This window comes from Crinia signifera, chromosome 3, assembly GCF_055691185.1.
Source record: "Crinia signifera chromosome 3, ASM5569118v1, whole genome shotgun sequence".
Classification (NCBI taxonomy): Eukaryota; Metazoa; Chordata; class Amphibia; order Anura; family Myobatrachidae; genus Crinia; species Crinia signifera.
In genome coordinates, this window is record NC_139219.1 from 69,443,436 (window position 1) to 69,469,000 (window position 25,565).

Below are 25,565 nucleotides of genomic sequence, written 5' to 3' on the forward strand. Positions count from 1 at the left end.
TAGTCAAAATCGAATAGAAAGTTAGTCAGAATCTTACCGTTTGTACACAGAATTAGTTGGGCCATTCTTTCTTCATTGTCATACTTTATCTGACCTCTTGACATTGTTTTAACAAATAAAGCTGACCCTCTTTTTCCCCAAAATAAACCTCTGTGTGATTATTTTATTGTTACGTTTAGACATACTGTAAGGGCATTTAAGTAGTAAACTCCAATTTTGTCTATATTTCCAGGTAGCATGTCACTTCTCTCATGTCTTTACACAAAACACTAACACTAAGTGTTTATTTAGAGCTGTATTTAACTTTGTGATACGTATCTGTGTCTGCCTTGTGAGCTATTATTATGCATACATTATATCATGCAGATGGAACTGGAAGTGACATGACATGTACATATCCTCGGCACCATCAGGAAACTTCTCCCTCTTTTTCCACCAATACCAATATTATTTTCAAGTACTCCCAACCGGTCTGCAGCGTACCCCCAGGGGTAAATGTACCCCAGGTTGGGAACCACTGCCCTACATCATCTACATCAGTGGTTCTCAACCTCGGTCCTCATGTACAACAGTTCATGTTTTGCAGGTCTTCTCACAGAGGGCCTTATTCTAGTTGACTCTTTCTGACAAAATCCTTCTTAGATGGACAAAACCATGTTCACTACGGGGGGGGGGGGGATTAGATTTGGGTGAGTTATATTGCTTTTGTGCAGGATAAATACTGGCTGCTTTATTTTTACACTGCAATATAGATCTCACTTTGAAGTAAAACCCCACCCAAATCTAATTCTCTCTGCACAAGTAACATCTGCCCCACCTGCAGTGCACATGGTTTTGTCCATCTAAGAAGGATTTTGTCAGAAAGAGTTAACTAGAATAAGGCCCAGAATCACAGGTGATATAATTAGCTCCACATCGGATTTTTTTTTAAATGTGTCAGTGAATGAGTGCACCTGTGCACCTGCCATGTGACCTGGAAAACATGCACTGTTGGAGGTACTTGAGGACTGAGGTTGAGAACCACTGATCTATATAACACTCATCCATTTTTCCACTTTACATTTGGAGTGGGCCTACAGGTATGGATCAGATTTACTTTATGTGGCCCCTTCTAATAAAACCTTATTCATATTAGAGTTCCATGCTTGGGTTTGCTTGAAAAATTGCGATCTCTGTATCCAATCATATCCTTTTCTGGCATATTCTCCATGTTATTGCAGAAACAACTACTTTTCAATGTCCCCATGCAGGAAGACTGTTTTGATGATATGATTAAGGCGCCTATTGAATTATACCGATTGACCTTTAACCTTTACTTACTGTAACTTTATAAAGCCTAGAAATAACTCACACGTACACCTTATTCCAAAAATAATGACACAGACAACAACTGCATAAATTTAAACGGTCATATATATTTATTTCAATGGTATGACCCTTATTTGTAAAAGGGATGGCAAAGAAAGAACGCTTGAGACCAGCTCCAGTCAAGGGTGCTAAACATGGCGGTGACTGAAACGCCCCATCCATAACACCCCCTATTGTGAGGTACAGCCCGCGCTGTAACGTATTCCCCGCCCCTTCTATGGCATGGCGAGGATACTTCCAGGAAGGGTCCAATGTCCCCCTGCGGAGGCAGGACTCACCAGCCATCCTGGCAAAGGGGGTGGGGCAATACTGCACAGCAACCACCTGACACCTCATCTGACTGCTGGTCGAGAGCGCCTTCTCGACGATTTTAATTAAAGTTATAGAAGCTGAATAAGGTGATAGCCCAAAGGCCACGTGGCACAGAGATAGAAATGGAATAGGGAGGGTGGGGTTCCAGACTCAAAGAGGAAGTCACTTCCCCTGACTTCACCGAATATACCCCTCTCTAAGCTACCACCCCTAATCTAACTGATTGGCTGACCCACCTGCTACTCACTCCTGAGCTTCCCTGGGTAATCTGCCTTCTTCAATAACTTTATTTAACAATCACTGAATTCACAGGCTCTTAAATGCACTTGGGCCTATGCAGCCCTCGTTCTATCATCTCACTTACAGTCAGAGTGAACTTTGTTTACTGGCTGGAACAAAAGTAGCATCACATTATTAAGCAGAATTCTGCCTCTGCAATGACTCAGACCTAAATGGGAATTTTGCCTTTAGAAGCACATATCATTTTTAACCCTTTGAGTGCAACAGCTATGTTAGAAATATCTGCTAAAAAAGCCTCGCTCACATTTGTTATATGAATTCAAATTTACTGGTTTAATTGGCTCCCAACAAAATTGACCCTAGAAAGAATGTGTGTGCGTGTACGTGTTGTAGGCAATGTAGATTGTAAGCTCCACTGGGGCTGGGACACCTATTTTTACAATTTTACCTATTAAATGGAAATGTGTTCTATATATTGTACTGCTATGACCTCTTCTGTATTAGTTTTTTCTCCTTTATTTGCATGTAACACATTGCTCCACTTTCTTCCTACTGAATATAAGGTATTTATGTTGAGGAAAAAAAGAGCAAAATGTACAATACAGCAGTCATGTGACCCAACTGTCACTATGTGGTGACTAATTTAAAAAACTGGGTACACACTGGGAAATATATTGGGCATTCAGTTGAGCCCAATATATCATGGGCACGTCAGCTGGTGAGTTCAAGCAAAATGTCTGTGAAGGACACATTTTCTGTAAGCTTGCTGTAGAGGTTGCCTATCACTTACATCACAACTGTAAATACCCCCCCCCTTGTGATGTGAGGCAGGATACATTGAGCTGGTGATTGCTAAGTGTGTATGCACTTATCAATCATAAGATAAGTTTGCATCGTCCTAGTGTTTACCCAGAAATACAGTACATAAATATCAGTTTAAACATAGAAATTCATATTATTGTAACAATATGACTGTGTATTGCTGTGGTGAACTCTTTGAAGACATGGTCAAGCCAGGGCCATCTTAATGTATGGGCTTACTGGGTAGCTGCCTAATTCTAGGGGCCTTTGAGCAGGGGTTTGCTGGTGCCCCCGGGAGTTTCTTGTGAGGCTAGTAGAGATTGCTGCCGGCTGCTTTGGTTTTGAATTACACAAAATCAGAGATGCCAGGAAACATTCATCCCAACATGCATCCAAATGGATTTAAGCATTCTAATTGCTGGATGGCTGAGCAAGTGGAGAGACACCACAGGAAGCTACTGTATTAAAAAAAAATAGGGGGCCCAGTGCATTGCTTTACCTAGGGCCCACAATGCCATTAAGACAACCCTGGGTCAAGCGATAAGACAAATGCAATCTTTTATACTTTTTTGGAAAATTAAAATTTTTTGTAGCCAAATGTATTTATCAATTATTGGGCTTCAGTCCCGATAATTAGAATTTGTTATCGCCAATATTCACGGTAAAAAGAAGTGAGTTGGGGCTGTTCTGTGCATGCCTGATCAGCAGACAACACATTTGTGGCAGCCATTGCCACTGACTGTTCCCTGAAGAAACTCTCTTCCCAGTAGTAATTACAAAATAAAAGCCCATAGGCTGCTGTATGTTAATGCCATCTGGAGATGGTGTGGTCCTATCAGGACCAAGCTTGGTATTTCTTACAGCTTTGCAGACCCCATAGAATCCTATGTGGACTGCGGCTACCGTTGAAAATGACGGGGTGGGAGCAGATTTTGGAAATATCTGTTGCGACCCTTCCTTAGTAGATTTGGGAGATCATTAATAATTTGATAACTAGGCCCCTAGTGTACTGTTATTTTTTTCACATGCATGTTTATTGGATGCAACCCATTTATATTACCTCTATATAAAGGGACAGCCTTTAAAAACACATATTTATAATGTTTAGGTCTAATTCTATGTTGTGCCTAAACCAGTCACAGTTTGGGCTGCTTCCAACCATTGGTAATCCACATGAACTGTCTGCCTTCTGAGCCTGCTGCATCTTTGCAAACTCACTTCCCCCAGCACCACTTATGATTACAGCATCTCCATTATAATCTGTATGTGCACCTATAAGGGTACAGGAGTTCCAACTGAGATTATACGCATCTCTGCATATATTCACCACTGAATAGCCTACATTTATGTATACATGCCCACCTTTATGTTAGATGGCTATGATTACCCTTAAGGTCCCCATACACTACTGCGATTTCACCCAGTCCCGATGAATCAGGCAGAGAAATCGGCCCAAATGGAATGCATTTGATGTCCTATCGAGTCCGATGCGCTGTCCGACCTCCGATTCTGAGGAGTCGCCTGCAATATATTGCATGTGAAAGTACCACATGCGATGTATCGCATGCGATCCTCCCACCCAGGACCTTCTTGGGCGGCTTCCGAGGGAACGGATGGCCATACACTTCTGCGAAGCATTGCAGTAGCGTATGCCCAGCTTAAGATGTGCATGCTGGTTGTGATGCAGTTTACACAAAGAGGGTGAGATGTGCTAAGCCTTGAAAAAAGTGATAAAATGGAGAGTAATAAACCACCATCCAATCAGCCCCTAACTGGCATTTTAAGGATCTGATTGGATGGCATGCATGCATCCCTGGATCAGTCTCTTACTATTAAGCTTATATTTACTGGGGAAACACTATCCAAGCTTCTACAATTTCGAAGTGACCATCAATATCTGTGTATTTTTGTGCATACAGCGTAATCTAATTCCATTCAGTGCATGAGTTTGACACAATTAAATCTAAAGACAATTAATCAAGATATTTGTATCAGTAATATATTGCAATCTGGCAACACGTATCAATGGAAGTGTACATGCCATAAATACATATGGGAATCTGATCAAGTGAATTATGAACTTCTGCTGTACTTCAGACCACCAGTAGCCACTGAGTAGAAATTACATGTTTAATGGGGAACTGCTCATAAATTTCAACCTTCATTTTTCATTCGCTCTTTATTGTATTTAATGTATATATGGCACCATGCAGTACTCACTTCAATTGGACAAGTCTGAGATATGGGTGCAACATGCACTGTTAGACATAATGACTAAATGACACAGACTTGTCTATGTATTCATCTTTAGAAGTCATTGGATTGCATTTCTTTTTTACTAACATCATTTATTTTTACCGCTTTCAGGAAAATCGAAGCCATTAGGCAAATGTGACCTGCAGCTACCTTTACAACTGGAGCCACGGAAGCAAAAAGCCCCACAGAAACTCAAAGTATGGATGGTTTAATTGAACAGAACAGTGTTCTTATGCATAATAAAATCACAGAAGCAGGTAAAAGAAATGGCTTAATCAACACCAGAAATTTAATGGCAGAAAATAAAGATGGAATGGTGTCTGTTTATCCGACTCCTCAATATCAAAGTCACATTGTTGGCAGTATTTCACCTCAGACTGGCAAAGACAGCGTTAAAAATGACCCCTTTCAACAACTACTGGATCCTAACATGCTACAACAGACAGTGGAGTCTCACTATCGTCCCAACATCATTCTGTATTCTGAGAACGTCCTACGCTCTTGGGGTGAGAACGTGAGCACTGAATGCTGTGAAACCACTTTTATCGAAGACAGATCACCAACCAAAGACAGTCTTGATTATCCAGATAGCAAGTTCATTGACCTTTCCTCTGAAGACATCAAAATTCATACTCTTTCTTATGATGTAGAAGAGGAAGAAGAATTTCAAGAGTTAGAGGTTAGTCTCGGCCAACTGATTTCCGATAGATGATTCAGTGAAAATAATAATGAAGTACTTTGTTATTACTTACAGTAGCTACAGAGTGAGGCCTGGTCTTTTAATGTATTTTATTTACACTTCTATCAGTTGTGTTTATATTAAGAGTATGGTGGCCATGCTTACCAATCCAGATGATTCTGTCATTGAAGGTAAAACGTATCTATGGTAAAGGGAAATTACACTTGTTAAAGTATAGACTTTGCATGGCTCTTGTTCTTACTCACTGACTTTCTGGCTGCCCTATGCAGGAGGGAGGAGTCAATTTGGTACAACAGAGGGCGTGGTCTCATCATGGGTGGGTGGTTCTAGCATTAACACCATTGTATAGCGTGGGATTGATGACAATGTGTCATTGGCATCCTTGGACTACCTGCTTTCAAGTGCAGCTGAGGGGGTAGGGTGTGTAAGCCTGGCTCCAGGAAGCTTTCCTACCTTTCTGGGGGGACAGGAGGACCACCCAATTTTTAAGATCTTCCTGGCCGATCCGGGAGAGTAGGATGTTTTTCAAATATGAAAATATGTATCTATTATATGATCACATGTTTCACAAATCTAGCTATTTCTGACATAGGGGAGATATATATCCATCAAATTAATAAGTTGCCCATAGTAACCAAATAAATCCCAAATATCAAGCAATAGAATTATGAATTATAGCTGTAATTTAAGTGGTTGCTATAGACAACATATTTGTTCTCTTTAGAAGCGTTGATACACCTCCCCTATAATCAATTATCAGTAGCTAACTTCAGACTCTTACTGGAAATGGTTTGCTGGAGTCCAACATCATTTATCAGAGTCAGAGAAGTGTGATTAGTGAATATGAGAAGTGCGGGGTGGCCGATGAGGGATGTACCGTGGATGGCTGGTTGATGAGAAATGATTGATTAGTGATGAGAGCACAAGGAGTGATATTTAATCATTCTTCTTGTTATGTTGAACTTCTGTTTTGTTTACATTTTTTCTTAAGTAATTTAAAAGGTCATGACATAATATAATACATTGTGCAAGTAGGAATTCCTTATGGAACGATAGACTGTGCTCTTAAAATCACTAAAAAGTAAATGATAAAATAACTTGACACTTTTCAAAAGCAAAATAATCTGTGAAATTTTGGAAAAATAATAATACATGCTTTAATGACCATTTTGATTTTTAATGATTGAATTGGGGGGGGGGGGAGTATTCAGAGCTGATCTCTGTTGTGCAAATTCACAATCCATTCAATTATCTAATGACCGCGGATGCGTACGCATCATAGTGCACATTCGCGAACCAAGACAGCAACAGATATAACAACAATATCTAATCGCAATCCAGTAATACTGCAATTGGTGGATGTAAATATTCCGGGTGGAACGAGTAATGGAGGGCTCTGCCTGGCATAACATATAACGCTGGCTCTGCCTGGCAAATGGGGCTCTGCCTGTTGTAACATGTAATTGTGGGCTCTGCATGGTGTAATCTATAATGGGGGCTCAGCCTTGCCCCCCTCTCTATCTCTCTCACTGGCTCTTGCTGCCCTACCTCTCTCGTGCTCCTACCCATCTCTCTCTCTCTCTCTCTCTCTCTCTCTCTCTCTCTCTGACACTCTAGCTCTCCCCTCTCATCCCTTTCTCCCTGACACACTCTCTTTTTCTCTCATAAACTCTTTTTCTATGAAACCCTCCCTCTTCTTGTTCCTCTCTCTCTCCCTCCCGCTCTGACACCCTTTCTCTCTCTCTCTCTCTCTCTCTCTCTCTCTCTCTCTCTCTCTCTCTCTCTCTCTTTCCTGCTCTCATAAGTGGCACATATGAAATAATTAGTACAGTCTCATGAATCAATTTATTAAATCCGTTTTGGGGCTAAGGTGTACTTTCGGGTGAAAAATATGCAGAAAAGTCACTTGTTGCAAGCTGATTTACATGAGACATGATACGCTGATAAGGGCTGTTTCTCCTAACTGTAACCATAGGGGTATATTCAATGCCGCTCAGTGAACAGTGGGGAGAGGGTTTGTACGGTGAGGATGGCTGATCGCTCGCTGTATTCTATGTTCCGGAGAAATCCTCGCTATCAAAGGACGGCTAAGATTCCCCTAAACAGCAAGGTTCGCCAGTGTGAGGGGTGAGTTGAGTACTGATGGCGAGCTATTGGCGCTGCTCACCGTATAGCTCGCCATAAGCTGCTTAACACCATGCATTGAATATACCCCATAGTGTGCAAAGACGTCTGTATTGCTGTAAATGTAGGCTAAAAACCTCTATTTTGACCTCATGTCCCCACAAAATCTTTTCCTACATCAGGGTCACGCTCTCGTTTTTTGGCAAACCCCCGATATGCGTTAATATGAATGATTTAGAGTAATGGCTACTTTGATGCCATCTTCCTACACCGGCCAGTGTTATGCAGAGCTTTTGTTATGGATGAGTGGGTCACCTTTACTCCAGTCTCAGCCTCTGAGCTCTGTAACTCCTTCAAAAGGATTTTTAGTCTCTGTAACTTGACAATGACATAAAACATTGTCACTTTAAAGTATATTATTTTGTGTTCCAGTGCTGTGAATTTAAATATATCACAGGTTATCAAATTGAGGGTAGGATTTGTCATTCAGGAACATTGGAGACTTGGTAAACCCAAATAAAAAAAATAAAAAAAGTGTATTCAAATCATACAGTAATGAAGGCAAAAGTAAAGTCCGCTTTTGCACGGTTGACACCTATGTCAATGTCAGCTGTCCTGATGAAGGGGTGTCAACCCCGAAACTGTTGACACATCTTTGCTGACCTTACTTTTGCCTTCACTATGATTTGAATATATATATATTTTTTATCATGAGTGAGTGCGGCCTCCTTTCCTGTTTTCACCAAAAGAAGCCGCCGATTTGTAGGCGGGGAAACGCGTCAAGGAACCCACACAGGTGCCGACCTACTGCCATTGCTGCCCCCCTCACGACTCCATGGAAGACACCCGAGAAGGCTGCTTTGAACAAGCAGGGAATTAGCAGCCGGGACGCCACTACCTCACAGAGAGGCATTCAGTCAGGAGGCTTGCAGGTTATAGCTCATATGAGCACTATTAATCCTTTTTTGCTTATGCAATGACTGAGCTTGATTGTGCACAAAAATTCTAAAGCAGCTGTGAGAGAGCTAATTGACAGGTTTTTTTTGCTGCTTTTTGTCTACATAATAATAATGGAGCACTAACAAATGCAATAACTTGGATTTAAAAGCAAAATATAATTTCTGCTTGCTTTATTATATGCGGAACATTCATTTAAAACAATAGCTATAGTAAAAATTGCTGTAGTTTTTATATTATTGGATACCGGCCGGTATTTGTGTGTGATTTGTTTAACTGCAATATTATTAAATAATTTTTAAGCTGTCTCTAAATTTCCTTCAGTGTCTATTCCCGCAGCCTTTGGCGCGCACCTGTATCCCTCTTCTAAGAGCCGGAAAGTTGGGAGGTATGGTTAGGCTGCAGGGGTTAGATTTAGGCACTAGTGGGGAGTGTCAGGCTTGCATGGGGGGAGGGTTAGGCTGATGAGGTGATATACCCATCTGACCTCTGTCAAGATTCCCTCCATTGGGATGCAGGTGGGGGTTTTCTAGCAGCCGGCATCCTGGCTGCCGGTCATCCGTATGTGTATATATATATATGTGTGTGTGTGTATAACAACGTGAATATGGACAGACAAATGATTAACAGGACTAAGCCCTAATGAATGATTACTTTTATTGTGCTACGTACACTAATGATAACACAGCAATTAAACATCTGTACTAAGAAGTCTTCATCCAAAATGTCTAATTTACAAAAATAAAACAACTGGGAGCAACAAAACTAATTGCTAGCTCTCAGTGATCAGTTTAATGTGTGGCATTTATCTGTGTGTGATTGGGTGTGAATGTGTGTAAGTATGGCTCCTATGCAAGATATTGTTCCTTCGTTCATAGATTTGCATAGTGTGTACAGCTGTTGTTCTGGTGGGTGCTTGGCCTAAAGTGGTTAAAGTCGCAGCCCAGCAACTCTAGTACACCGTGAGTGGTGCTTCGCTGCATCTGTAATGCAAATAAGAAATTGTAAAGAAAATTCTGTACACTACTCTTAGAGCATATGTGATCCTTAGCAATGCATACCACCTCCTGCCTGCAGAAAATTTTGCAGAAAATTAAGCAAAACTGCAACCCCCTGCAGTAGTCTGTGGGCAGGCCCAGCAACAGGGGGGGCAAAAGGGACAACTGTGACAGGCCCTGAGGATCTGAAGGGTCACAGAGACAGAGCATGGCCACAGGCTTAAGCTGGCCATACATCAGAAAGATCGATCTTAAGATCGATTGCGCTCACGATTGTGTACAATTTCCCTTGAAATCCCCGGCAGTCCTTGGTGGTTTTTGGACACACAATCTACTCACAATCCATCATACAATCAGTCATACAATCCATCTGCTGCATGATTGTGCACACAAGATGTGCACACAATCTGCATACAATCCATCATACAATCAGTCATACAATCCATCTTATGATTGATTGTATGATTGTGTACACAAGATGTGCACACAATCTGCATACAATCCATCTTACAATCGATTGAGATTGTATGATTGGGTACAATATCTTTCTGATGTATGGCCACCTTAAGACAGCAGTAATGTCTTTCATATGTTGTGTTCCCCCGGCCGCCTGTCTGTGCCCTCTACCACTTGGCTGTCTCTACTGTCTGCCGAGGCCGGCCCACTCAGCTGTCTACTGTCTGTGCTGTGGCTGCTCAGCTTGGCCATCTGTTCTGCTCCTTGGCTGCTCGGCCATCTTTTGTGCAGGCGGCAGAAGTCCTGGATCTGGAGCCGGGTATGGAGGTGAGGTGGCATGGTTGTGAGGTTTGAGGCGGGGTCCGGGGAAGGGAGGAGAAGAAGATTGAGGGCTTTTATAAATTAAGTGATAGCAGGGTGTTTCGGGTGATATAAAAATAAAAAATATCCTACTGTGTCTGACTTGTCAATAGCCCAACACAAGCTGGGGACACTCCACCTTTCTCTCCCCATCACTCTTTCTCAATATCTATCTTCCCCTCTCTCTCCTCTGCTTTCTCCATCCATCACAAACACTCTCTCTGCCACTCTTCTTCTGCCCCCCCTTTCCTCACTCTCTACCCCCTCACTTTCTCTCCCTCTCTCTATCACTCTTTCTCAATCTTTACATTCCCCTCTCTCTCCACCGCTCTCTCACTCCATCACACACACTCTCTCTGCCTCTCTCCCTCTGCCCCCCCTCTCTCCATTGCTCCATCTCCCACCCTCCATCACATGTATACTCTCTCCCTCTGCCTCACCCCCTCTCTCTCTTCCTCACCTGCACTCTCTTTCTCTCTATCTCCTCCCCCTTTCTTTCCATTTCTCCGTCTATTTTTTTAAGTTTATTTCTGTTTGTTCAATTTTCTGGCATGTGTATTGTGACGTTTTCATTGGTGTCAGGTGTAGGTAATATATGGATTGTATTTTTTGGATGTTTTTGTGCACTGCAGCCATTTAAGTACTACATTAGTGACATGGTTTCTGTGTCCATGGCATTGCAGACATGAAAATGGGAAGAGTGTGATAGCGTGACTCATGTCACATTTTGGTGACATCACAAACCCATGGTACACACAGGGTAGAGATGTGTGGGTTTGTTGGTCGTATGTTTGTGTGAAGGGGCTCACAGGGAAGTCAGTATATGGGCCCCAAGATTTTGCCAGCCCTGGTGCACGGGGGCCTCCCAGCAAAGGGCAAGGCAGCACCGCACACCTGCAAAAGATTTGTGGCACATTGCTAAAGTGCATTTGCTTTGCTCCACATTGGCTCGCACATGGCCGCCATCTCCCTGGCTGTGCATCTATGTTTAGGGTTGCAGCGGCTGGGTGTAAGGTCATACATCCACTGTGGTCCTACTCTGGAGCAGTCCTGAAATGCCTGCGTTCTCCAGACCACTTCCAGAAAACTCAGTGTCCCGCCCCTGCAACACCACATCGTCACCCCCCCTTTGTGTTGTCACCGCCCTGCCGCGTCATCTGCAATCTGCAATTTTCTGACAACTGCGCGTGGAATTAAGCCCCATATGGGCGTCAAAAGAAAAAGAGAATAAGGTAAACCCTTTTGAGGGGGTTAGCCCAGAGGGTGCTTAGTATGGGAAGTTTCTCCAGCAGCTGCTTGAAAGAAACAGGGTAGTTAGTCCTGTGTATTCAGTAGAAAATTAAAAATTAAAAATAAGCAGCGCTTACTGGTGATAATAAATTTGTAATTTAAAAATGAGAAAATTGGATGGTCTATAACAAAATTTCATATGACAATAACTTTAAAATAAAATAACAAAATTATTAAAATGTATAGCACCCACAATTTTAGAAGTATTCACAATACCATGGAGATTGCTGCTTCACCCAATTCAATTCTGAGACACTGGATTGAGTCAGGAATAACTCCTCAGGAAGTTCAGCGCCCCTTTTCCATCTGGGGCCAAACAGACGTTGATCAATACCACTCGTTAAGCCACCTCTCTGTGTTTGGAGTCAAAAGGAATTAGTGCACTACCACTCCTATACCATCTCCAGTGGATTGTCGGTGACTACTACCTACATTTGGGCCAACCACATGGACCTTTGAGTGGACTCCACTTTCTTGCAAACTTGCACCGGGGTAACTATTCACCTATTAAACCTACTTACCTGCCATAACAATTGGGGTACATCTAGGAACGGACTCTCCACGGTACTGTATTGTGAATACTTTTAAAATTGTGGGTGCTATACATTTTATTCATGTTTTTCTCATTTTTAAATTAAAAAATTTCTTATCACCAGTAAGCGCTGCTTATTTATCTTTTTCCGTTGACCCCAGGGTTGCCTACCCTCCCGGAATGGCCGGGAGGGTCCCGAAAATCGGGTCCCCCTCCCACCTCATGGAAAGGAGGGGTAATAGATTAAAGGGAATGTGTATAAAAAATGTTAGGCATTTATGTAGGCTACAACTGAATATTCCAAAGAAAACCCGTTTTCCTTTTTACTTGTACAATTAACAGAGGAACTGCATAAAATATACAATTGTGAGCAATCCTACAGGGAATCTGCCAATTAGACTTTGGGTTTTGCTGCCAGACATTAAAGAGTGAATCACGGCATTCCTGTTGTAATTTGTTGAAGTGTGACTTTTATCCCTTGGCTTCTAGTACTTGCGCAGCACAGTGCTGCTGATAAACGTCTTCTTTAAAATGAATAATCATTGCAGGAGGGAAAGCCTTAGGCAAGTCCTTTCCATTGTGCTGCAAAATGAAAAGGCTTGACAGAGGTTTTTTTCTTTTGTATGGTACAATCAGCCAGAGTGCATTGCAAGGACTATAGCACTAATCTGAAAACTAGTAGTGACAGCTTCATTGAGCAAAGAATTTTGATTTTGCCCAGAATGTGTGTTTAATATTCTTAGTACTTGGAAAATCAGCCAAGTCGCATTGCTTCCAGGGGAAGGCCGGCAAGAGAGGAAATTACCTACCGCACCACTGTCGTTTTATAAATGAGGGCCAGGCAGAAAAGTCAGTCAGCAGCTACCACTGCAGTATAGTGTGGGCCCTGGGTATACAGTATATACATTGCACCTCTGCTACAATTGTTTGGTTTATTTTTGGAGGATAAAATGTATTCATTAAGCCGAATGAAATAAAAAAAAGAATAAGAAAAAGTGTTAAAGATAAACAATAAAAAATATAACAAATTAATAAAACACAATTGAAAAATACAATAAAAATACATGATTTGTCCCCTATTGCAGGCTTTCTCAGGGCTTCTGGGAAAGAACCGAATGGGTATGGACCATAGGGTTGATACTATAAAGGTCAACATACATTAAGTCAACAAGCATTAGGTCAACAATGGTAAGGTCGACATAAGTTTTTCACAATTTTTTTGTCCCGAATTTAGACATGGACACCGTATCAGTGTACCTACCTCCCCTCGCATGGCTTACTGCACTTGGCACACTATTATATTCTCCCTCCACACTTGGATCCCGCTGTGAACCACACAAGTGCTGCTATAGATGCAGGTGCCCCTTCACGGCTTGGAGTCTGGAGGCCGGAGTCGCCATTGCCTCTGGGAATTATACCCCTGACATCTCTTAATTAAAAATGCAAATCCTAAACATATTTAGTGCGTCCGCGTTGCATGAAAACACATTTATTTATGTATAAATCAGATTGAATAAATGTAGCTATAAAAACACAAATTTTTTTTTGTTGAATTCCCATGGATAAGAGTGCCTTATAAATCATACTGTGTATGGGCAGGGCTGAAACTAGTCTTTTGTCACCTAGGGCACCTGATTGCGACACTCAGTCACCCACACCCCCAAGCACTCAGTTCAGCCTGGCATTGCCGCTGCCCAGGTTTTTTTGGGGTTTTTTTTTTACTCTCCTGCCCCCCGGAGTTAACCGGGAGTTTACATAGGGTAAATTGTATGTGATTTATCCCATGTAAAAAATGCACATCAAGTGTCACATTTTTAGTGAGTACTTTCTCATTTGAAATAAAGCAAAAGGACATCTGTTTGGATCTTATAAGGAGGAAAGAGAAGTGGAAACCCAGTTAGCACTGGATAAGTGGTTTCTATATTTTTGCATGCACATGTTGGTACTTGGTCACGGATAAACCCAACATAGATTCAATTAAACAGCTGCTTTGTGTATGCGCACTCAGGGAGACACTATTCTTTGTTTTAAGGGGTGACAAATAGCCCTTTTTGATTGAATAGATGACTAGGATCAGCAGTTCTCAAACAAGGATTAGTACAACCTATTACATAATATTGCTACCCAATCTCTCTATATTGTTTGATAGTTCATTGTTTCTAATGAGGGAGGTGCACCCAGGAATATGTGTTCAATTTAGGAGAAAAAAAAGAATTCCTACAAGGGGCACTCTAAATTAGCTTTTGAAAGTATATATATATTTGTATACGTTCATTCACAGAGTGACCCAAGAAGAAAAGGAAAGTGAAACCTAACTTTTATTGAATATTAGTTAAAATCAACTAAACATTAAAAGAAATATGTGAAAAATGATATGCATTAAAACAGGGTTAGAGGTTAAATATTTTCAATATTTTTTATTAATTTTGTAAGTCAGCTGTGTGTATTTATTTTCTGGGATACGTATATGGTAAGACCTCATGCTGGTTGAAGGGCAAATATGGCATCTAATCTTTATAGATTAGGTACTTGTGTATTATAACGGCGCCCGATTTCATCCAAATCGCATCCGATATCGCATCCGATTTATTGGCCGATTTTCTGCCGATTTTTGGCCTGTTTGATCTGCGATGCGATTTTCGGCCGATTTTTTGCCGATTTTCGGCCATTTCCTGATGATTTGCATGTTATTCTATCCTTGTACACCCCCAGGTACTATGCGATGGTATGCTATGTGATTTTCGGGAAAATGCCCCTGATTGTACAATTAAATATCGCATAGCAACGCATGCCAGCAAGTGGCATGGGATGCGATGTGATTTGCAATGTTAAATGCACCCCCATTGTTAACGCCACCCCCACTATCAATGCCAACCCGAAGCGTGGCGAGCGCAGCGAGCCCGCGAGGGGCGGCGGTACGCGTCCTCCGACCTTTTCATACCCCCACTATCCACGTCGGCGTGGAGTTGATTTTAGATAGTGTGGCGAGCTCAGCGAGCCACCGAGCCCGAAGCGTGGCGAGCGTAGCGAGCCCCGCGAGGGGACGCAGATTACTTTACAGGTATTCCGCGTCCCCTCGCGGGGCTCGCTGCGCTCGCCACGCTTCGGGCTCGGTGGCTCGCTGCGCTCGCCACACTATCTAAAACCAACTCCACGCCAAGTTGGATAGTGGGGGTATGAAAAGGTCGGAGGACGCAAACCGCCGCCCCTCGCGGGCTCGCTACGCTCACCACGCTTCGGGTTGGCGTTGATAGTAGGGGTGGCGCTAACAATGGCGGTGCATTTAACATTGTAAGCACCCATCAGGGTGATTGTACAATTACAAATCGAATCACTTCACATGCATCGCATGGCATGCATCACATGCCACTATATTGCATGCGATGCACTACGATGGAAATCGGGGGTGTGCAAGGTGTGCAATAATGGAACAGCATGCAAATTTGCGGCCGATTTCATGGGCGCCGTGATAATACACAAGTACCATAGATTATTTGTAAACCCAATGTTACAGCAAGATACCTTAAGTAGAACAGGTTGAGTATCCCTTATCCAAAATGTTCGGGACCAGAAAAATGTAGGATAATGGATTATTCCGCATTTTGGAATATTTTTATATTTGAATGAAGGGTACTTGTGTATTATCACGGCGCCCATCGCATCGCATTGCATCGCATACCACTAATTAAGGTATGCAATGGGACCCGATTTGAGCCTTTCCCAGGGCTGAGTGTACAATTTTAATATCGCGTCGCATCGCATGCCATTATAATGGCATGCGATGCGACGAATGAGTATGTTAAATGGCCCCCCATTGTTAACGCCACCCCACTATCAACGCCAACCCGAAGCGCAGCGAGCCCCGCGAGGGGACGCGCATTACTTCACAAGTATTACGTGTCCTCTCGCGTGGCTCGCTGCGTTTGCCACGCTTGGTGGCTCGCCGGCACTCACCACACTATATAGAATCGACTCCACGCCGACGTGTATGGTGGGGGTATGAAAAGGTTGGAGGACGCGTACCGCTGCCTCTCGCGGGCTCGCTCCTCTCGCCACGCTTTGGGTTGGCGTTGATAGTGGGGTGGCGTTAACAAAGGGGGGGGGGGCATTTAACATAGTCATTACCCATCAGGGTGGGTGTACAATCTAAAATCAGGTACAATCACATCGCATCGTATGCGATCATATCGCATCGTATGCGATCATATCGCATCATATGCGATCATATCGCATGCGATGCGATGCAACGCGATTTTTGGTTGCGATGGAAATCGGGGGCGCCGTGATAATACACAAGTACCGAATGAGGTATCTTGAGCTATCTTGAGCTATGTTGAATAAACACATGAAATACACACAAATATATTTTATTTATGCATGAAACAAGGTTTTAAAACATGAAACAAACTTTGTGTACAATCTCAGGCACTGAATTTGAATGCCAAGCAATCATGTCATTGCACGTATTTAGTGCCAGGTTTTTAGCAAAAAATAAAAAGTACATTTTGGAGACTATGGTTTTCGTAATAATTTGGATAACGGATATTTGGATAAGAAATACTCAACCTGTATATGCTAAATAATTTTCTGCTTTTGATTCTACACATGAATATAATTCGCATACTGCTTTCAGATTGCAAATGCAAGTTCTCACCGGGACTTTGAAACGGTTCAGTCCCGGTGCGACCCAGCATGTGTGGCCTGTTCATAACTTCTATGCGAACCGGAAATATTGTGGGGGTGCGGTGGAGTGTAGGCGCATCATCGGGGGTGGTGGAGGAGGCAGTGCTTAGAGCTGGTGCTGCTCCAAGCGCTGCCTCCTTCATAGTGTGAAGGGAAACGAGTCGCTTGACCCTTTTAACACGTTCACACTGCACAGCAACACGGCAACGAACCAGTAAGAACTCTGCTTTTTACCCGGTTCAGATTGCCATGTTGCTACCGGTAACCCCTTTCACATCGTCCTAATTACCGAGTTGAACAGGCAAGAAACCGGCTTGTACCCGGTAATTTGCTACTACCGCTGCCACACCACCTCGGCCAGTTCTCCACACTTCTTACAATCACAGCTATCCACACAGCCCCGCGGTGGCGGCATTTAAATATCATGATGACGGCTACGTCACGGCATCGCACATGCAGGCCCTGCCCCGGGATTTGGACTTGCGCATGCGCAGTCTGATTTTTTCTCCAACCAGGACCAAAAACTAGAGGATCTGGTGGATTTCCGTGGGAGCTGGAGGATGATTGAAAAAAAAAAGGAGCCTCCCACTAAATGCGGGAGCGTAGACAACTCTCAAGTAATTATAGGTCATTTTTGGCTGAGAAATGCATCCAAAATTCTGTATTGTTATCTCTGCCTTATAAATTAAGAAATTGTGTCAGTAATTCCCCCTACTGTAATCTAAGAAGCAGCTTTATTGTGAAGCTCTCCTGACTGGAGCTCAGGTAATAGTGGGTGTCACAGAGGAATGGTGTAGTGTGTGTTGCTACTAAGCTTGCACTGTATATGACGGACGCTCTTATTCTACAAGACAAAAAGGTTAAATACTTTACCAATAGTACAGGATTGATCTTTTTTACAAGCCTAACGCATGACATACAATGTGAGAACTGCAGTAATATCAATCTCCTATCTATTCATGTGAGAATAAACCATTTGCAGGTTTTTGTTTCTTGTAATTTCATTGACAGTGCATAATGTTAATGGATCTGTGAATTATGAAAAATAATATCCACTAAATCAATTTTATTTTCTTGAGGGCATTAGTTTTGGCTCTTGACTAAACATGATTTCTTTTCCATGCTGCAATGAGATCCCTGCAGATTTACTATGTGAATATAAATACATTTTATTCCAGACAAATACCAGCCAGCACTGGTCAGCGAGTTCCCCACTCCATTCCCTCAGCTAAATATCTTCTCGCAGCGTGAAGATAATACACTAACTCCTCTCAGCATTCTCATTATAGAAATGTCTAATACTGTACATTTATGTGTAGCGTTTGTGAGTATGCAGAAATAGCATCAAGCTTTTATGGCAGTGGTCTGTTAATGTAACAGATACAGTATGGAAATAAATAGGGTTCTTCTCCGCATACAGGCCCTTATTCAGATCTGATCGCAGTCCAAATTTGTTCTCAAAATGGGCAAAACCATGTGCACTGCAGGTGGAGCCGATTGCGGAGAGAGAGAGCATTTGGGCGGGGTGCGTTGAAACTGAAATCTATATTGCAGTGTAAAAATAATGCAGCCAGTATTTACCCTGCACAGAAACAAAATAACTCACACAAATCTACCTCTAACTATACATGTTACATCTGCCCCACCTGCAGTGCACATGGTTTTGCCCAGTTTGAGAACAAATTTGTACTGTGATCAGATCTGATTAAGGGCCACAGTGCATCACCAGCTTGTATAGGAAATGGATTATTTCAGTGCAGCAGGCAGAGCCACTTACTCACCCTAAAAAGGACGGAAATAGCTAATATAAGGGCCGATTGGGACCCCAGCGTTCATCTGTAAATTTGCAGATGACTGTGAATAGATAGCTGCCACCCAGACAAAGGCCTGATTCAGACCTGTTTGTTATGCTGCATACATTTGCATCCTAGCGAATAGGTAAATGCTGCACAGACGAACGCCCACCAACAGAAAACCCCCCACCACCGTGTGAATCCCCATAAGCTTGCACATCCCCTCGCATGCTTCTGTATGAGTGAAAAATAGCTAATCATCAAATTATTTTTGGTACTTGTGTACTTTCACGGCTCCCATCGCATGCCATATGTAGTGGCATGCGATGCGATGCGATTTTCCCGTGTTTTTATGCATTTTTATAAAATCGCATGAGATCGCATGCGATCTGATGCAATGCGATGTCATTTTTCACAGAAATTATGGACATGAGTTGAAATCATGTAAAATGCACCCCAAATGTCATTTTTCACACTGTACCACCCCCACTATCAACGGCAACCCGAAGCGTGGCGAGCGCAGCGAGCCCGCGAGGGGCGGCGGTATGCGTCCTACGACCTTTTCATGCCCCCACTATCCACGTCGGTGTGGAGTTGAGAATAGAAAGTGTGGTGAGCACAGCGAGCCACCGAGCCCGAAGTGTGGCGAGCGCAGCGAGCCCTGCGAGGGGACACGGATACCTTCACAGGTATCCGTGTCCGCTCGCCACGCTTCAGGCTCGGTGGCTCGCTGCGCTCGCCACACTTTCTATTCTCATCTCCACACCGACTCGGATAGTGGGGGTATGAAAAGGTCGTAGGACGCGTACCGCCGGCCCTCGTGGGCTCGCTACGCTCGCCTCGCTTCGGGTTGGCGTTGATAGTGGGGGTGGTACAGTGTCAAAAATGACATTTGGGGTGCATTTTACATGATTTCAACTCATGTCCATAATTTCAGTGAAAAATGACATCGCATCGCATGAGATCGCATGCGATCTCATGCGATGCAATGCAATTCGATTTTTCTGTATACGATGCCCATTGTGGGAGCCGTGATTGTACACAAGTACCTTATTTTTTTCCCCCCATCCGCAGATAAAAGTCAGTATAGACTAGCTCTTATCTTAGCCGGAGATGGCCAAATTTGGGGGGTGGGTACTGACATCATTTGTTCATGGGAACTCCCAGCGTTTTTATGGAGTGCACATAAACCGCTGGGTGTTCCCCTGCTTTAGCCCCCCCACCCGCCCCCACACCTTTAACTATGGAGCGAACACCACGCAGAACCCCACCATCAGCCGGGGGACAGAATTAGACCCACTACGAGTGTGTGTGAGTAACTCTGACCCTTCTACAACTGTATGACAGAATAATGCTGATTGAGGCCAGCGCCAACGTCACACAACCTCCCTTAAAATGCCTGGGCAAGCCTGCATTTTTCCTGACACTCCCAAAAAACAGCTGGTGTGCCAAATGCCAACTTCTTGTCAGACAAATTGCAAGTAAATTGCAATTAGATATTTTTGCTATTTCTGTCCTAATTTTGGCTCATGCATAGGTGCAATGGTCATAGTGACATAGTATTTTAGGTTGAACAAAGACATTAGTCCATCGAGTTCAACCTATTTCACTAGCCAAAGTCATAACTATATGATTCCCTTTATGGCCAACAATGTATAGTTTTAATTTAAACTAATTTACACTAATCTCCATCACCACATTTTCTGGCAAAGAGTTCCAGAACTGAACTGCTCTTATGGTGAAGAAACTTCTTCTTAATTCCACATGGAATTTCAGTGCATTCCGGCGTGTCCTAAATACAGTCTTGTTACTTGGTCATTCAGTAATCAAACAGATTGAGAATTGACACAACAGTGATTAGGTCTGAATAATCCCCTCAGTGCACTGTGCATAGAAGGTGCAAAGATGAAAGTTTTTTAATGACAAAATAAGTCATTTGCCCAGATAACAGCCTCATCCCCATCATAATGGCATACAGTTTCAAATTTTCACTATGTAGCGCCATACCAGAATATCCACACTGTACCCACCATATTACAGCTCACTGCTATCCACACAGATATAACCTGCTGTACACTTTACCAGGTTCAAGCTAAAGTTACGCGTTTTATCTTTGATTCCCGCTGACTGCTATATGTCTAAAGCTAGGTACACACTACACAATATAAGGACTTTGGCAAGTATGACCAATCTGATAATTGAAGCCCAGTGTTTCCGGATATTTTATTGTGGAAAGGCTAATGCCTACACACTGTAACATAAAACAGGCTGATCGCCTTATTATTGGTCAGGTGGACCACTATTTGTATAATGTTTACCTAGCTTCAGGATGGTCCTAAGAGGCCGGATGTGCACTTCAGATAAGGGTCACCTGATGATTCTCAGCGGTATTAGCTACTTATCGTAACCATTATTTATGTATTGATTGATAATTTGCTACAACTCCAGAGCCAGATTAGGGTTTTTAGAGTGCCCAATGCAATTGGCTGGTGGGGCCCCTACCAATAAAATGATCAATAAGATATACCCAAACAAACCAATCATTTCATCCACAGTTTTGTAGGCCCTGTCGCTGAAATGTTTGGTTTGTTAAAGTGTGCATGTCATATTTACACAACATAAGCGTGGGTGGGAGGGCCCAAGGACAAATCCATCTTGCATCACTATTCATTAATCCCACTGCTGAGAGTAATTGATATGTGAGATAAGTGGACTTGTCTTTCATCACATACAACTGTTTGCGCTCAAGTGGTAATCACAGAGCTGAGCAATCCCACTGCTGAGAGTCATTGATTGCTGCACGAATCGCCCACTGCGCCCCGGCTGGTGGTAAACACGATCAAGCCAGATAGTGGTCTTATTAATATATAAATATGTGTATATATATATATATATATATAGCATTCCTTCTATGCCGGCACTCCAATTATCTTGAAAACAGCTTGATTGGTGCACTCCACAATGTATAAACAAGACTCCAATGATTAGAGGCACACAATCCAGATAAATAATCACATCAAGTGTATTTGGGCAGAATCACATCGAGCGCTTTCGGGGGATGCAACCCCCGTCTTCAGGATGACAGCCCCAACAGACAAAAAGATTACACTTTTTGTCTGTTGGGGCTGTCATCCTGAAGACGGGGGTTGCATCCCCCGAAAGCGCTCGATGTGATTCTGCCCAAATACACTTGATGTGATTATTTATCTGGATTGTGTGCCTCTAATCATTGGAGTCATATATATATATATATATATATATATATATATATATATGTATATATACATATATATAATATTGCAGAGCACCAGTTTTTGACTAGCTGTTAAATAGAACGGTTTTGTAACCTGGCGTGATAGAATATATACAGAATCAAATGAATGATGCGCAGCTAGAATGGGTCCGGGAAACCATCTATCTCCCAATAGTAACACAAAGAAATCCAAAATTGGACCGTCACTAGCGCTGAATGCAATAACTAATCTCCCAGTGTGGATGACTCAGGAGATGAGTGTTGCAATCTGATCCTCACTCAATTGAAGAGTCTGACCGGTCTGACTGATCACCTCCCTGGACGTGTGCGGTAGACAGAAAACTTACTTTAGAATTCTGTCCCGCGTTCACGTAGCTGGTACTTTGTCAGGGAAAGCAATCTTCAAATAAACATCTGTGTGTCAAAATTGAAACAAAACTTACTTTAAAGTTCAGTCTCGCGTGCATGTAACAGGTACTTGGATCAACCAGGCAGTCACTCGGTAGTCACTCGATGGGGGGTAACAAACTTTTATTCCACACGATAAAAACACACAAGGATAGCGGGGCACAGGTGCACGTTCGGAAGCGCAGATAGTCCGGCGGGTTCGCGCTGCAGACGCAGCCGCTGTAAACACTTCTGAACGGTCCTGGTTCCCTTCTGTAGAAGCGCTGCTATATGGAGCAGGTAGGACGGCGTCAACGCATTTCGGAACCTGAGTTCCTTTTTCAAGACAAGCCATCAATAGTTCTTAGATCCTTTTAACAGGTAGCCGCTGGATCACATGGTCACCAATTCTCCAATCGGAACCTGAATAGCCCGGCTTACATCATATACAATCAGTGCCACAACTTTCACTACTAATCGGCATGAAAAACGGCCTGAACACTGATAACAATAGTCCAGAGAATATATTATAGTGTATGCAATATGATGTACAAAAATTAAAATGCATAAAATCCATAAAATGATGAATAGTTTAAAACCACTGTAAAAAAACATATAAAATCCATATACAGTACTCCTAAACCCTTTCCACAATATAAAAAGCTGGGCATAGGGAGATAAGAGAGTAAAAAGAACAGGGATTAGTTAAGGTCAAATAAACCTAGATAGGACATAATGGTTATACGTAACAATAGCAGCAACGATTATTTTAAATAGCAGCAACAATCGTTTTAAAGTGCACAGTGATATTATAAGAACCATTTATACTCGAAATCTGAGTTTAAGCCTCTGGGTGCCAATGTTTTTAATTCAAAGATGGTTCTCATTTCGAGTCTAGCGAGGTCACTCTCTGCGTTGCGGGTTCTCCAGTTTTTGTTACATAATTTAATGCCGCAGAATGACTTCAAATATTTGATGTTACATGTGTGCTTCTCTTTAAAATGCATGGATAGGCTATGCAGCTCGTAACCCTTTTTTATGTTACGGCTGTGCTCAGCAAGCCTCTCCTTTAGCATCCGGCCAGTGCGACCTACATATTGGCAGCCGCATTGGCACTCTAACAGATACACTAAGTTGTTGGAACCACAAGTTATAAAGTCTTTAATATCGTATGACTTGTTAGTAGTATTTGACTTGTAGCTGGTGATCTTGCTGGCAGTTTGACATGATTTGCACATAATGCACTGTCCGCATCGATAAAAGCCCTTGGAGGTAATTCTAGATGGTCTCTTATCGATGGGGACAGCACTCTTCACAAGCAAGCTCTTAAGATTATCCGCTCTCCTATACACGAAACGGGGCTTTTTGCCCAGGTGGTGTTTAAGGGCGGGATCTCTAATAAGAATGCCCCAATGCTTGTTAATGATGTTTTCAACAACACGATGCTGGGAAGAGAACTTAGAGATGAAGAGCACTTCATTGTTGTTTTGTGTGGGGAGCCTTTTGCTTTGCAGCATCTCTTTTCTATCTATGTTGTTGCATCTTTCCAAGGCTTCATTGATGGCCCTGGGCTCATAGCCTTTTTCTCTAAAATTCAGTTCCATATGCTTGGCTTGAAGTTTAAATACGTCAGCATCGCTGCAGTTTCTCCTTAACCGTTGAAACTGGCTATTGGGGATGCTGCGTATCCAATTATGATGGTGGTTGCTGTCAAACCCTATATACGAATTGCAGTCCGTAGGTTTAATGAAGTTTTTTGTTTTTATGCAGCCACCTTCTATATAGATGGTGAGGTCCAAAAAATTCACCTCAAGGGGGCTGATGGTGAATGTAAGCTCAATGTTCAAGTTGTTACTATTCAAGTGAGAACAGAAAGCATTAAGTGACTCATCGTCTCCACCCCAAATGAACAGGACATCGTCAATATAACGAGTCCAGAGTGCCAAGCTGGCCTCCCAGGGGTGCCCTGTCCATACACATTGGTCTTCCCAATGTGCCAGGAACAGGTTGGCATACCCCGGTGCCAGCTTGGCACCCATCGCTGTCCCTGCTATCTGCAGGTAATAATCACCTGCATACCAAAAAAAATTATTATTAAGTACGAGACTGATACCGTCCAAAATAAAATTCTTTTCTTTTTCGGTCACTCCGTTGTTGTCCAAATGGTACTGCATCGCCGCTAAGCCATCCTTATGCTGTATGATAGTGTACAATGCCCCAACATCGGCTGTGACCAACCGATAGTGGTGATCCCATTTGACTCCGTCGATTTTATTGATGACGGAAATGGTGTCTTTTGCATAAGATCTGCTGGTTTTGACCATAGGTTGTATCCTGTTATCCAGAAAACTCGATAAATTGGAGGTAACTGATCCGATGCTGGCAACTATCGGTCTACCCGGGGGTTTGGTAGTAGACTTGTGTACTTTAGGTAGTACATAAAGTACCGGGGTGGATGGATTATCTACAAGCAGAAAACCAGCTTCTTTTTCTGTAATAACTTGTTCAGTAGTGTACAGGTTAATAAATACCTCCATTTTTTTCTGCATTAAGACTGTGGGGTCACTACGGAGCTTTTTGTAGGTGTTTTTGTCTGTTAATTGACGCATTATTTCTAGATGGTAATCATCTCTATTTAAGATGACAATCCCGCCGCCTTTGTCGGCGGGTTTTATTACAATTTGTTGATTGTTTTTTAGGGAAATAAGTGCATCACGTTGTATTTTAGTGAGATTGGGTGTTTTAATGGATTTGAACGAAACTACTAAAATACAACGTGATGCACTTATTTCCCTAAAAAACAATCAACAAATTGTAATAAAACCCGCCGACAAAGGCGGCGGGATTGTCATCTTAAATAGAGATGATTACCATCTAGAAATAATGCGTCAATTAACAGACAAAAACACCTACAAAAAGCTCCGTAGTGACCCCACAGTCTTAATGCAGAAAAAAATGGAGGTATTTATTAACCTGTACACTACTGAACAAGTTATTACAGAAAAAGAAGCTGGTTTTCTGCTTGTAGATAATCCATCCACCCCGGTACTTTATG

At 42.6% G+C, this 25,565-nt stretch overlaps 1 protein-coding gene across 2 annotated transcripts in view; it reads left to right on the forward strand.

Annotated features, from left to right (window-relative positions):
- SYNDIG1 (synapse differentiation inducing 1) overlaps positions 1 to 25,565 on the forward strand; it is a 283,353-nt gene that overhangs the window by 152,976 nt on the left and 104,812 nt on the right. For both annotated transcript variants that reach the window (XM_083175961.1, XM_083175962.1), the window contains exon 2: positions 5,089 to 5,656. In XM_083175961.1, the coding sequence (XP_083032087.1) occupies positions 5,177 to 5,656 (480 nt within the window). In that variant the 5' untranslated portion in view covers positions 5,089 to 5,176. The remainder of the gene's footprint in view (positions 1 to 5,088; positions 5,657 to 25,565) is intronic.